The sequence below is a fragment of the Gavialis gangeticus genome, unplaced genomic scaffold (genome assembly GCF_001723915.1).
Source record: "Gavialis gangeticus isolate Ggan-Ray unplaced genomic scaffold, GavGan_comp1, whole genome shotgun sequence".
In the NCBI taxonomy this organism is placed as follows: domain Eukaryota; kingdom Metazoa; phylum Chordata; order Crocodylia; family Gavialidae; genus Gavialis; species Gavialis gangeticus.
Genome location: NW_017728993.1, coordinates 69,673,477 through 69,686,643, shown reverse-complemented (window position 1 = coordinate 69,686,643; position 13,167 = coordinate 69,673,477). Strand labels below are relative to the sequence as shown.

Sequence of the window (13,167 nt, the reverse complement as noted above, 5' to 3'; positions counted from 1 at the left end):
TAGCACCATACACGGTGTTTACAAGGATTGAGTTCTGCCTGTTCAATTGATAGTTTTGGAACAACTGAGTTCTGCTCAATCAATACGATTTGGAACTGATTTGGCTGATTTGACATGGAACGTGAAATATATTAATAATTTAAAAAAACCCTAAAAATCAGTTAAGACTCTGAGAATGACTTGGGTTTTGCATCTGCTGCATCAATTACCTGCCTCAAAAGTGATCCTTCATTTTGAACACTTTGACTATTATTGATACACCTGGCAACACTGCACTACTTCTCCCCGGAAGCGGAAGTTGCCCGCCGGGCCGGATTGAGCGGCGGACCGGAAGTGGCCGGGCGGTGGCAGGGGTGGGACCCGGATGCTGCACTCGTTGCTTCCGGCCACCTCAGTGGAAGACGGTGGCAGGGTGGGTGCGGGGTCGGGATTAGCGCCGGGCGGCAGTGGTGGCGGCCCCCGGCTTGGCGCGGCGCAGACATGGTGCTGCTGACGATGATTGCGCGGGTGGCGGACGGGCTCCCGCTGGCTGCGTCCATGCAGGAAGATGAGCAGGTGGGAGCCGGGGCTTCACCCTCCTCCCCTGCAGTCCCCCCGTGAGCGGGCCCAGCTCCGAATGGCTCTGTAACGCTTCTCCCTGCCCGACTCCCTTCTCCAGCGCGAGCGGGGCCCGTCTCCCCTACTTGAAGGGCCGCTGCTGTGCACGGGGATACCGAGGGGTCTGGATCTTGGGGCTGGGGGGTGGAGGGGCTGTTTGCAGCAAGAGCCTCGTCACCTCTGGGTGCTGAGCCTGGGCGTTGAGGAAAGATCTGGGAGTACCCTGGCAAGCTGTCGTGATGCAGCGTGGGTCTGTGGGCACGAGCTGGCTGTGGGTTGTCTAGGGCAGGGGGCCGTTGTGGAGATGGTGGAGGAAGGGCTGGGAACAGACTGGCAGAGGTGGCTGGGGGAAAGTGACATGGGACAGGTGAGAAAATGGGTGGGTTGCTGAGGCAGGGCTGGGGGACTTGGAGGAAGGAGGCGCCTGGTGTCCTGCTGGGCTCTGGTGGCTGGCAGCCAGGTAGACAAAAGGGATTGGTGAGAGAGAAAAAAGCGGTGCAGCAGGGCTATAAATCCAGTTCTGTGGGAGCTGAATACATGACATTTCAGGCTGGAGAAACGTGGATGGTGCCGCTAAACGTGTCAGGCAAGACTGATGGCATTTAGTAGCTGTTTCTTGAGCACCAGGATTGAGACCTGGGCATCCCCAGGTATCAAGACCCAGAAAGAGAGAAACCCAATTTTACAGCTGCTAGGACTGAGACAGATCCTGACAGCCAGATCCTGAAAGACATCAGGTCCTGTTTCTTCCTGTGCCAGCAATCCAGGAGACTGAGAAATCTCTTCATGGACACTAAGAGGCCCTGATCTAACATCAGGGCTCTAGCAGAAACTAGAGCCATCCTTCCTGCTCCCCATCACTGAACTCCAAAAATGAAGAAAAGTAAAGGCTGCTTTCCATCCCTGCTGATCCCACTCACCATCATGATTACTAGGCACATAGAGCCTGTCCTGCTACCTTTGGGATCCTGAAAAGATAGCTCTTCTTTTCCCATGTACCCAAAAGACCAACCACCCCAAAAAAAACAGTTTTATCATCAAGACAGACTGACACTGAAGTTGGATCCTTTCCCGAGGAGTAATAGCCGCTCTGCTCCCACAATTCAGGTATCAAGGCTTAAAGTGCCAATCCTGAGACAGAAACCTCAGTCTTAAGGGAAGCGGAAATTGGGTTTGGTACTGAAATCTGATCTCTGACTAGCATAGTGACTCAAGAGACATGAAATTTCCCCTGAACTAGCAACGCAGTTTCTAGAGATTCCATCACGGTAGTGTCAAAATAGATTAAGATAGCGAGAGAAACCAAGACCCACCCTGTGTATGCCACCGAGTATCTTTCCTTTCTTCCTTCCCCTCTTATCCCTGAACCCTCCAACATGCAAGCCTGAGAAATCAAGGTAAAATTCCCGGAAGGCCTTGTAATTTGTAGGCCCCTCCCATTTTATTCAGGTCAGAGAGGCCTAGGTACCTGCTCTGCACTGAAGCTACAAATCAAGCTCCCTGGGGACCTCATATGTGACTTGCTTATCCTGCAGGGGACTGAGGCATTCAGCAGAGTTAGGTTCTTGAGATCTTCCAGGATCTGTCAGTAGGACTGTGACCATGGATTTCAGATCTAATTCCGCTAAAAACATTCCGCATTTACTAGGCTTATTGTAGTTTCCTTTTGGGAAAAGGCCAGATCCATCCTTTAGAAGCTTGCTGTATTTGTGTATATTCTGCTGGATGGAAGACCCCTGCCTAATAGACTTTTTTCCCTTCTCAGTCAGGTCGGGACCTGCAGCAGTACCAGAGCCAAGCTAAACAGCTATTCCGCAAGCTGAATGAGCAGTCCCCTACAAGATGCACCCTAGAAGCAGGAGCCATGGCTTTCCAGTAAGTACAACATGCCACAGAAAATAAGGCAGCAAAGGTAAGCAGCTCAGCATGGCAGATTTGTAGGTAAAATGAAAGGACCACCCAAGGATGGTTGAAGGTTAACTAGAAATTGGACATGCAGAGAAAGGGAGGAGTCAATAAGCCCATCCCATTGGCTTATGGGAAATGTGTGCTGAGAGGAGAGAATATGAAGCTTTTTGCCTCTTTGTTATAGCCTTTTCATCAATATTCATTTGCTTATTGAATATTTATTCAAATAATTCCAGTTCTTCGCAAGCATTGTTGGATTTCATGCCTTCCTGTCCAGCTCCTACTTCCCCCACACTCTTCTGCAGCCTGCATATATTTTGCTTCTGTGAAGTTCTCTCTGGAGGTTGTTCTTTGCAATCCTTCTGGTTCTTCTTTGAATTCCCTCTGGTTTAACAACATCTCTTCTTTTTAAGCATGAGGAACTCCTGCTATAGGTAGGTTGTATTACCACAACTGGGTCTTTCTGCACAAAACTCTTCTCTCTCTACATCTTTCCACGCACCAGCTTTGTGCTGGAGGCTCATCTAATATGATGTGTGTTCTTTCCTTGGCTTTCTCTGGCATTTCCTATTTTAGACCTTTTCCTACTCATCCTAAAAGGGGGTTGGTTACAATTAGTCTGCTCTGTTATCTGTTTCTTAAGACATTTAAAACCTCTTGTAATGACTGCAGACCCTTCTAAATTAGGATCATCTGCAGACTTGAGTAACATGTAGTATAGTTCTTTTGGGTATATGAAGAGTAAGGAGAAAGCTGGTAAAAATTGTAGATGGAACAAAATTATTTATGTGACTTGAGAGAAGATGGATTTAGGCACCTTTCTTCATTTTATCTCATACTATGAGAACAAGGAGATTTTGATTTAAATAGAAGGCAGTACAGTTTGTAGTGGGTAAAAGGCAGTGGTGTTCCACTATTAGCCAATGAATGAATTGCCATGAGGTTCTTGAGGTAAAAGAAAAAGGCTTAACTTGACTAGAAAAATATATACAGATTATAGAAAGATCTTTAAATGAAGTGTGGGTCTTTTGTCTGATGTTTAAAGTCCCTCTTGGCTCATCAGGCTAGCATGGGTAAGGCACCCCAGTTTCTATAGCTAATGAAACACAAGGAGTGATGTGGCCAGCACCACCGTTGATTTGCCCAATTTAAGCAACCTGTTTACAGTACCATTGACTGAAGGCAGACTTTAACTTTCATCTCCAACTGTAGCAAAATATTTTAAACACACTTCCCCTGCTGCAAGCTTTCAACTGAATGAAAAAAGAAAGAAGAGCCTTCTTCAGGTCAAAAGCCAACTTCCAGCTATTAGGGCTTAGGGGCAGCACTCTTTGGAGTGGGTTAAACCATAATAATGCATCACAAGGTTTCTTTTATGTTTTTCTGACATCCGGTCGTTATTGGAAATAGGATAGTGAACTAGGTGGCCCACTAGTTTAAAGCTGGCCTGGCAGTTCCTGCTTTCCAAAGCTGCTTGAGTGAAATTCCCATTGCAGACTCCAGGATTCTACCTGTATCTCTTAGCTTATAATCAATCTGGCATACAGTTGTTCCTGTACCTCTGTACTATCCAAATATTCCCACTTCTGGTTAGATCCCTGGGGGAGATTATCCAGATCATGGTAAAGCTCTTGATACATTGTGTCCATGATGTTTTCTTTGTCTGTCAAATTTATTATTCTATCAAGGAAGGCTATTAAGTTTGTTTTGCACAATGTCATTTATGAACTGAAGCCACCTTCCAGTGCCTATAATTTTCTGTTTTGGGTGTGTTTGCTAGTGTGTTGCCAGTGTGGGACTAAGATTGGCTATGTTATCCCTTGAATAAAGCGTAACACGCAAGGAAAGAGGTGCTGGGCTTCCATTGTCAAACTCCCTAGCACAGCATAGGTATTCTCACCAAGATGAGACCCAGAAAAGGAGGAAACATTTTAATTTAAAGATAAGTCTGATCTAGTTTGTGGTAGAAGTATAAGAAAAGCAGAGGTGTAAGGTTAGGCTTAAGATAATCCTCCTTGGCCTCAGCATTGGCTTGCCTGGGAAGAGTTGTATGTACAACTAAAGTTCTGACTACTCAGATGCAGAGCAGAAAATTCCTTGGCAGCTGCAGGTGAAGTGCTAAGACAGGAGCACAGTTAGGGAAATATGTGCTTTTGCGAATCCACTAAGAGCAATATGAATTAGCTTTGAAACTGACCAACTTCAAGGCAGAATCTGGATCTTGCTGAAACCTAGAACTCTTACCAGGTTTGAAGAAATTTACTTCCGAACATTTACATTTAAAGAGCTGTAGGACCTGCTTAACTCATGGTATGCCACTACGTAGCTCAGTATATATGCAGACTGGGAAGTGTCTACATAGCTTGCTGTGCTAGTAGGCATTAGCTGACCTTTGCCTGGTTAACATCTTAAGCCTGTGAGCTCACAGGTTGTTAGTTACAATTCACAGCAACCTTTAGCCTTTGCTGGTTGGCATCTGTTTAAGAAGGGGAACTTTCCTCTCTCAAAATTTAAATAAATTTAAAATCAATATAATAAGTTAAAACCAAAATACACTGAATGTACATATGTGGGTTTCAGAAATCAGGAAGGCAAAAATTAAAGCTGATCAGGTGCATCTCTGTCCCTTTACATATGTGGCAAAATAGGTTTCATTACTTACTAATTTCTTGTTGAAATAGGTGAAGGCAGTGTTAAACATGAGAAACTGAGTATTGGAGTTAGGAAATTCATATTGAGGTTAAAATGGTCAGCCACACTAGCAGAGGCACTGACATTTACACAGAAGCAAGGACAAAACTAAATACTTAAGAACGAATGACAGACATTCTGAGGAAAAGACTGAGGGGAAAAAAAGGAGACCCTGGCAAATTGTTCAGAAACAGAGCGTGTAAAATATTTTAAACTCTTACACCAGCTAGTGGATTAACCTGCCTTACAATAAGCACCAGCCTTAAAATTATTAGGACAACCACATATTGCTAGGAAACTACATTTGCAGTCATAGCAGCCTATAGGAAAACAATATTTTTGTTTCTCTGAGGTGACACGGGAGAGAGGGAAGAGGAGTGGGGGAGTGGAACTTCATCCCAAAGGTGGTGGAGTTTGGAAGGGTGATTGATTCTTTGGGACTACTGTGCACTTCCCAATGCCTGCAGGATTAGGGATTTCTTTTCATTGACTTCAGGGCCCAAACCTCTCTTCCCAGTCTGGAATCAGGGCTTTTTGATGTTTAAAAAAACTAAGGAAATTTACAGACCACTTTGTTCCTGTGATATTAACATTCAGATCTCTTGGAAGGTAAATTGCGGATGTCTGAAGACTTCAATTGCATGAAGGAGAGAGAAACTAGGATGGGGGTACTTGGAAAGGCCTCAGGGGGTGCACACGGGTGGGTGAGGAGCCATCCACCACCCCATGCCACTGCTGCAGCACGCTGCTTTCTGCCCACCCCCCGCCACCACCCCCTCCCTGCTCTGCATCTGGCTGCTGCTGCCACCCCCACCCCACTCGGTGTCTCACTGCTTTCACCAACTCTTGCCCTCGCCCCCAACTTTGCATCCAGCTGAAGGGATACATTCCTTTAAAAGGTTGAAGACCCCTGAACTAAGATGTTTTGAAAGACTGAACATAAATCCTTACATTTGAACCTGAGGACTCACAGTACCAGAACTTTGTCTGTATAACAGTTACCTTGAGAATCTGCATCTTGGACTAAAATATCAATCCCAGACAAATAGCTTATTTTACTAGGGGGCACTGGAACTAGCATACAGCCCACTGGAATCTTTCAGGGCTTGTGCCAAGAACAGCCACCTTCCTAGGTATACACAGAATTGAGAGACATTTTACAGACTGTTGGTAAGACAGCCTGGTTGAAAAGAGGTATTCCCTATTCCCCATTAAAGCCCCTAGACTTACTGCCAGGCATAATCAATCTCAGTACCTGACAGAAGCAGGCCCTAAGCTTTCTGGTGTCAGCTGAATTTACTGTCGCTTGTCTAGGCATAAAGGCTTCCTAGATGGATGGATAGATGGAAACTATGGAATTATGTCACTTGCATAGAGGGGAAGAAGTCCAGTGTGGTGGCAATGCAGCCTGAGGTGGAAGAGAGACTTGAAGCCATCTGTATGTCAGCATACTTTTGGGTGTAGTGTGTTGATGATAAAACTAAAGCTTGGTATGCCATACCCTTAAAGGTGGGAAGGTGCAAAAAATAGTGTTCCAGGTGTATAGTACAAAACCCTGAGATCCATTAACATTCTGCCTGCAACTTTTCTTCTAGCTACATCATTGAGAAGGGTGTGTGCTATCTGGTATTATGTGAAGCCACTTTCCCCAAGAAGCTTGCCTTTGCATACCTAGAGGATCTGCATTCAGAGTTTGATGAACAACATGGGAAGAAGGTGCCGACTGTCTCCAGGCCGTATTCCTTCATTGAGTTTGGTGAGGTCCTTCTCTTTGTAGTTTGTTAGCAGATATCCTTGATAGAAGCTGTTTGTTTGACTCTGTTAATGTCTCCCAGCTCAGGCCATGAAGCTTACTTTTTATCGTGTCATTCCGTTAGTGCAGCATATGGTGTTCTGTTTTAACCCAGGATAAAAAAATATGAGGGGAAAAATGGTAAATGTTCCTCAATTCAGGTTTCCACTTCTTATGGGCTTGGCGTTTTCCCTGTAATTATTTGTGTTCAGCACATTTGCTGTCTCTATGCTGCCCTGCCACTGTGCTCCCATGAAGTGGGTATGTGGTGAGGGCTGCTAGTGCTGCCTTGACAGCCTTATTACTGTATGCTTGGAAGGGCTCCTCCTGTTTTGCATGAAAAGTGGGAAGCAAACCAAAAAAACAGTTCATGTTCTTTCAAAGGTGATGGTAAGTGTGGAGATAATGAAGTATAGCTCAGGGCTGTTTTGATCCTGCAACGTTAGGGAGAGGGATACAGCTGTGAAGAATAATGGAATCACCACTGTTTAGGGCACCTGAGAATATTCTGATCCTATTGAGTTCTTGCTTTTGGGCTGAGCTCCAGGTTGCCATTTTGTACATTGGCAGAGAGGGAAGGGGTTTTCATAACGCAGGTGCAGACTCTTTTTGAAGCCTCTAATCCTGTGCCTGCTGCTGTGTCCTCTCAAAGGCAGGTTGCATGCATTACTTTGTAGAGCCAATCAGCAGTCCTCCTTGTATCAGTCAATGGGTGAGTAATGAGGTTGTGAGTTTGTCTTAGGAATATGCCATGCTGTAGCCTAGAGGGTAGGAGTCTATTCAGAGTTGGGTAGGCTGCTCATACTTGGCAGAAAGGAGAGGAAAAGGTTTTCATATTGGTGGGTGCTTCTTGTTCCAGATACTTACATCCAGAAAACCAAAAAACTCTACATTGATAGCCGTGCAAGAAGGAACCTGGGCTCCATCAACACAGAGTTACAAGATGTGCAGAGAATTATGGTGGCCAACATTGAAGAAGTCTTACAGCGAGGAGAGGCACTCTCAGGTACAAGACATTCTTGGAATTCAAGCTCTTCTCTTGCTTTTCAGTATAGCAGACAGAAGGTGGAAGCTCGAAGGACTCTGTGATTCTTTTCCATCTGAGAAAAGAGGCAGCTGGTGGTCTCCCAGAGAAAATGCTTGCCTTGCTGGGTATTTGAGTTTGCCTGAATGTGCATTGTCATGTTGCTCATCCAAATCCCAAAGAACCTGGCACCTTAGGCTACTGTCATGAGGTGAGCCCTTAGGGCGTGCGGCTGTCCTTGTCTCCTGAGGAGGAAAATTAAGGGTGCATGCCAGTATTCAAAAGGTGTTGATTTAAGGTGAGACCTCTGTTGTCTCACCTGTTTAATTCCTCCAGCACAGTTTAGATTGCATTGTGTTGTAGGCTGCAAGAGTCAGGCCATTGGAAGGGGTGTTACCTAGATTTACACAGCCCCAGACCTTTCCATCTGTTCCAAAATAATTTTATCTATAAACGCAACATTTTCGGACTGCCTTATTAGTGTTAATTATGTAATTAATCTATCTTCACTCTTTCTTAACAGCTTTAGATTCCAAGGCCAACAACTTGTCCAGCTTGTCCAAGAAGTACCGTCAAGATGCAAAGTATCTGAACATGCGTTCCACCTATGCCAAGCTTGCAGCTGTAGCTGTCTTTTTTATCATGTTGATAGTCTATGTGCGATTTTGGTGGCTGTGACCTGTCACCAAAGAGGGAGAGCCTGTAGCATGGCAGGTGTGTGTGTGCAGGACACTTTGTTCATGGGGGATGTGCATTAGAATCCATGCAGGACTGTTGCCGTTGAGGGAGTGTCCTGAAAATGATAGTTTTCACCTGAGTTCTACCCCTTTTAGTTGATCGTAACTATAGGTACAAAGTTTGTTGGGAGCACAGGCTTTTCCTCTGAGGCAGTATACACTAGGGGACTAGAGTTTGACCTTCTAGGACACAGTGCTCGTTGACAGCACTGATTGGGGTGTACTGTGTTGGAGCAGTTACAAAGCAGTTTACCTCAACCAGATTGTGTTGATAGCAGTCACTTTAGCCTACTTTTCAAAGTAGCTACAGTAGAAAATGGGCTCTAATGAACATTCCCTGTGTTTGGTAATGTTTTCTTTTCTAGAATCTGGGTCTGTAGTTGCTTTCTAAAATGAGACTCCCTTTTTGAAGGCTGATTCTGCCCTGTACATACTGTAATGGCTTTCACCCCGTCAGATGAACAAATTGTTGGGTTTTCATTGTCTGACATCTTTCTTGTTACACTTGCATTGCTTTAGGAATAAATGGATGTTAAATTATGCCTTAAAACTACATTATATTTAGACAGTGCATAGTTTCTATCACTGATTGCTACCAAATTAAACTACTAGTTTGCAACCCTCCTTTTGCACTGCCTTGGCAGTTGTGCATAACAGTTTGTTTTAAGATGACTCAGAAGAGTTCGTGAGTTTCACATAGTGTTGGCCCAGACTCAGGGCGAACGATTTAAATCTCTTAGTTTTCCTTCCATCTATTTGCAGAACATTTATATTATTTCTTTCCTCTCTCTCATCATGTTGGCTTTTTCCTCCTCCAGGCAAGTGTGTCTCTTCTGCCAGCATTCCATTACTTAGGAATTGTCCTACAGAAAAATCTCAGTTTGCAGTGATGTAAGAAAAGCAGAGCATTTCCTTAAATAAGCTTATTTAATTGTCCAGCTTCTATAAAGGTTTTATAGAGAATAATACAGTTTTAAAGCCAAGAGCCTTTGTCAATGTCTTGTTCTTCTCCCTATTTCTTTTGTGGGGATTTAACTATAGCAGAAAAGAAGATCATTGCAGAATTACAGCATTTCTTGTAATCTTTTGTTCTGTGCCAGCCAATATAAATAGTTCCAGTGTGATGTGATTTCTTTTTTTGTGTGCATCAAAAATGTCATTTTACTTGTGACTGTTTTCAAGAGAGAATCAGCATACTATGTTTCAGCATCCCCTTTCTTTCTAGTAAGTTATCTATTACTGACATTACCTAGGACATGAATGCTGCAGAACAGACAGTACAAAAGAAAAGCTTCAAGGTTCATCAGCACTTTTAGAAAATATTAGCTACACCTCTGGAAGTGTAAACTAACAGCAAGGTGTCTCCTGAGGCAAAGTAGGCAATAGGGAGCTAGTATTCCAGTTGCTTGTGAAAAGCAGCCTGATTTGACTCCTTTCTTCTCTGTGGGCAGGTAAGTAGAGTTTGTCCATATATCTACAGGGCAACCTGATCTGTGACTTTGTCTCAAATTATCTTCTGATTTCTGCATGATGTCTCTACTTGTTAATTTGTAGACAGCTGTATTTTTTTTAATTTAAAATTTGTGTCCCTAACAGGTGAATGTACAAGTGATGTTAGGTCTGTGTGTAACTTAGGTCTGGAAGGTGAGCAGATACCACATCTAGATTCTGTAACTACCTGAGAGGAGTAAAACTCTTCCGCAGCGTGCAGCAGCTCAGTGAGAAGTTGCCTGCTGCAGCTGTACTGTCATCAGCGAAATAAACGCTTCCAAAAGGTGTGCGTCTTTCATTATGGCATTTCCTCTCTCTGTGTGCAGCATATGGAAAAGACACCTCATCCTTCCTTCTCCTGGTCCCACTTATCCTGTGTAGGAATGGGCAAAAGTTATATAGTAAAGCTTGCACTGTGTGGAACAGGCTTGCCTAAGGAAGCGCATACCCTTTCCATGGTATCAGGTTTGCCTAGCACTGGCTCAGTGTTTCTTCTGCAGCTGGAATAGATTGGCAATTGCTGTCACCTATGTCAAGCTCCTATCCAGAAAATGTCCAGTGTTACTGCCTGAAATTGAGCTATTGTGGATATTAGGTCTTCTGTATGTGATCAGAAGTGTGTAGAGAGGAAAAGTATACACAAGTACAGATATTTTGCAAAGGTAGTTTTCTGCTTCAAGACTAACTAGAGCCGGTTGATCAAAGCCTGATGCGTTTTCATTTGCTGAAGAATTTCCCTCTTGAAGAATAGATGAACTCAAGAGTTTTCCATTCAAAAATACTGTTTATAGACTTTTTCAGGTAAAAATGGAGCTTGTAAAATGAGATGCATGTCTGTGACCATATTTTCTGGAAAAACCCTTAGTCACCACAAAAGGCCTTAAATGAAGATGCAAGAAATCCTGCAGCTAGTGATTACAGAATAATTTTCTCCCAGGGGAAGGGTTTTATTTCTTGTGCTTGGCAATTTTGGGTCGGTTTGTGCCATGAAATGTGTATTTTATATCCCTTCTGATTTTATCATCCTGGCTAACTTAACTGCACATTTGCATTATCAGAAATGTTAAATCTTTTTAATTCTAAGCTTCTGACTTTCATATCTAGTGCCTTGCCACTTGATTGTGTCACCATAAAATGAATTCCAGGTCACCACTGCCCTGGTTTCAGCCTAAAACAGGCATTCTGGGAGTTGCAGATCTCACTTAAGGGATGCTGGGAATGTGTAATGCACAGAAATATCTCCTTTTCCTAAGAGCAATAGAAACTGGGGAGTGTGCAAAATATAAAGGGAGCCTCTGAGAAGAAGGCCTGGAGCTCTAGGGCTGTCTTGTTAGAGGGTCTGAGAAGAAGTTTAAGCCACAACTTGGAAGTTCAGCTGAGGGATACTTAGCTGAAATCGTTACTTGTTGCTTCATTGCTGCACAGCCTCTTCAACATCACTGGTGCTGGATTAGAGCCTTATAAGACCCACTATTAATATTTTGCAGTGAAGAAAGTAAGCCATGCAATTCTACTTTGTGCTCTGCCCCTTGACAATTTTCTAATCCATCGCAATATTTTGCTGCTTTATCCATGATTAGACTCTGAAGGGAGCAGAATAGTCATTGCGGTGCTAAGTAGTAGTATAGCAGAAACTAAGGTAGTGTTGACATGTATCTAATCATAGTTCATAGTCTGCTGAGATTAAAAGGACCATTTGGTATGTGAGTTATTCAGACTTTTTGCAGCTTCAGGCATTTTGTCAAGTATACTCTCAGCCCCATTTTGAAGGGTTCCTTGCAGTCCACGTGAGTTAGAAGATTTTTTTTTGTGATGTGTTAGAAGGCTGCTACTTTACTGCTCTAGTCCCCATAGGCTGTGCTTATGTGCTTGGCCTTTGAGACCCTTCACTCATTTATTGCCCTTTCAGTCTTCCTCTGCCTCCTCTTCCTTGTGGCACTTTCTACTTTTTAGCAGGGGGGCATGCAGGGGAAAGGAATTGAAGACAGTTTGTGGGCTGTTGTACCAGTGATCTCTGGCTTAGTACAGCTGGTGCTTTGGGGTCTGAAGGCTTGGGGTATGGGTCTTGGGCCCCAGGCTTCAGATTCAGGCAGCAAAACTTGTGCCAGTGTGTGCAAGAGTTCATTGGATAGTTGTGGGAAAAGCAAGAGTTGAGGTGTGCAGAGGCAGTGCATTGCTGGTAGCAGTTAGAGCTCACCCATATCTTGAGGAAGCTTCCTTTGTTCTTTGTAAATCCCCAAAATACCTTTCATATTCTACTTCCTTCCTCCACCCGAAGCATTTGGGGAATCTCAGGTTCTCACTCATCCTTTCTGGTCACTTCTTGTGCAGGAAATCAGCACCTGTACCTAAGAGCTTGCATGTGCTTCTAGACTTGCCAGCACAGAAACCAAATTCAGTTCCTCACCTGGGCACCTGCCAGTAGCTCTTCAGCTAATGGTTCCTGGAGCCCATGCCCCAGAAGCATGACTGTGGCCAGGCATCTGGAACAGCTGCCACATACAGAAGCAGTGGCAAATTCTGGTTGCCATTGCTACAATTGCATGGCAGTAGTACCAACCATTTTCATCCCCGTCCCAAGCTGGGATGCAGTAAAGCTGCCCCAGTCCTCTTGAGTTACACCACTGTTAGGCACATCTGTTTCAAGTCATTCATCTTCCTAAAGAGTCATTAAAAAGCCAGCTGACCCTATGCTCTGGTGAGCATCAAGCCCCTGTCTTTCAGTTAAAGAACCTACTGGAAAAACCCCTTCCCTGTACCCATAGCTCCATTTGTTCCTTGTCTCCCCCTTCCTTCCAGGCCAATGCAGGTCACATGGCTTACAGTTGCATCAAGAGTGGAAAAGTGGAGATAAAAGAGAATCTTTAGGATGGATCCAGGCACAAACTGAAGTGACAGCACAGACCCTTGAGGAGCAGTAGTTTTCT

At 44.2% G+C, this 13,167-nt stretch overlaps 1 protein-coding gene across 2 annotated transcripts; it reads left to right on the top strand.

Annotated features, from left to right (window-relative positions):
* The first annotated feature begins 414 nt into the window (after positions 1 to 414).
* SEC22B (SEC22 homolog B, vesicle trafficking protein) lies at positions 415 to 10,527 on the top strand. 2 transcript variants are annotated; one of them, XM_019501984.1, is made up of 6 exons: positions 541 to 555; positions 1,147 to 1,704; positions 2,363 to 2,472; positions 6,792 to 6,952; positions 7,848 to 7,994; positions 8,536 to 10,527. In XM_019501984.1, exons 2-6 carry the CDS (start codon positions 1,591 to 1,593, stop codon positions 8,688 to 8,690), a joined length of 687 nt encoding a protein of 228 aa, XP_019357529.1. In that variant the 5' UTR covers positions 541 to 555; positions 1,147 to 1,590; the 3' UTR covers positions 8,691 to 10,527. The 2 variants fall into 2 exon arrangements, with proteins under 2 accessions (XP_019357531.1, XP_019357529.1); XM_019501986.1 differs by lacking the exon at positions 1,147 to 1,704 and having other exon boundaries at positions 415 to 555.
* The last annotated feature ends 2,640 nt before the right edge of the window (positions 10,528 to 13,167 follow it).

What these genes read in the sequence shown, in the direction of transcription:
- SEC22B (XM_019501984.1), top strand. Translation starts at nt 1,591, where the DNA reads ATGTACCCAAAAGACCAACCACCCCAAAAAAAACAGTTTTATCATCAA. An exon ending in GCTCTGCTCCCACAATTCAG is followed by an intron (nt 1,705 to 2,362) that starts GTATCAAGGCTT and finishes TTCCCTTCTCAG; the next exon opens with TCAGGTCGGGACCTGCAGCA. An exon ending in GTATTCCTTCATTGAGTTTG is followed by an intron (nt 6,953 to 7,847) that starts GTGAGGTCCTTC and finishes TTCTTGTTCCAG; the next exon opens with ATACTTACATCCAGAAAACC.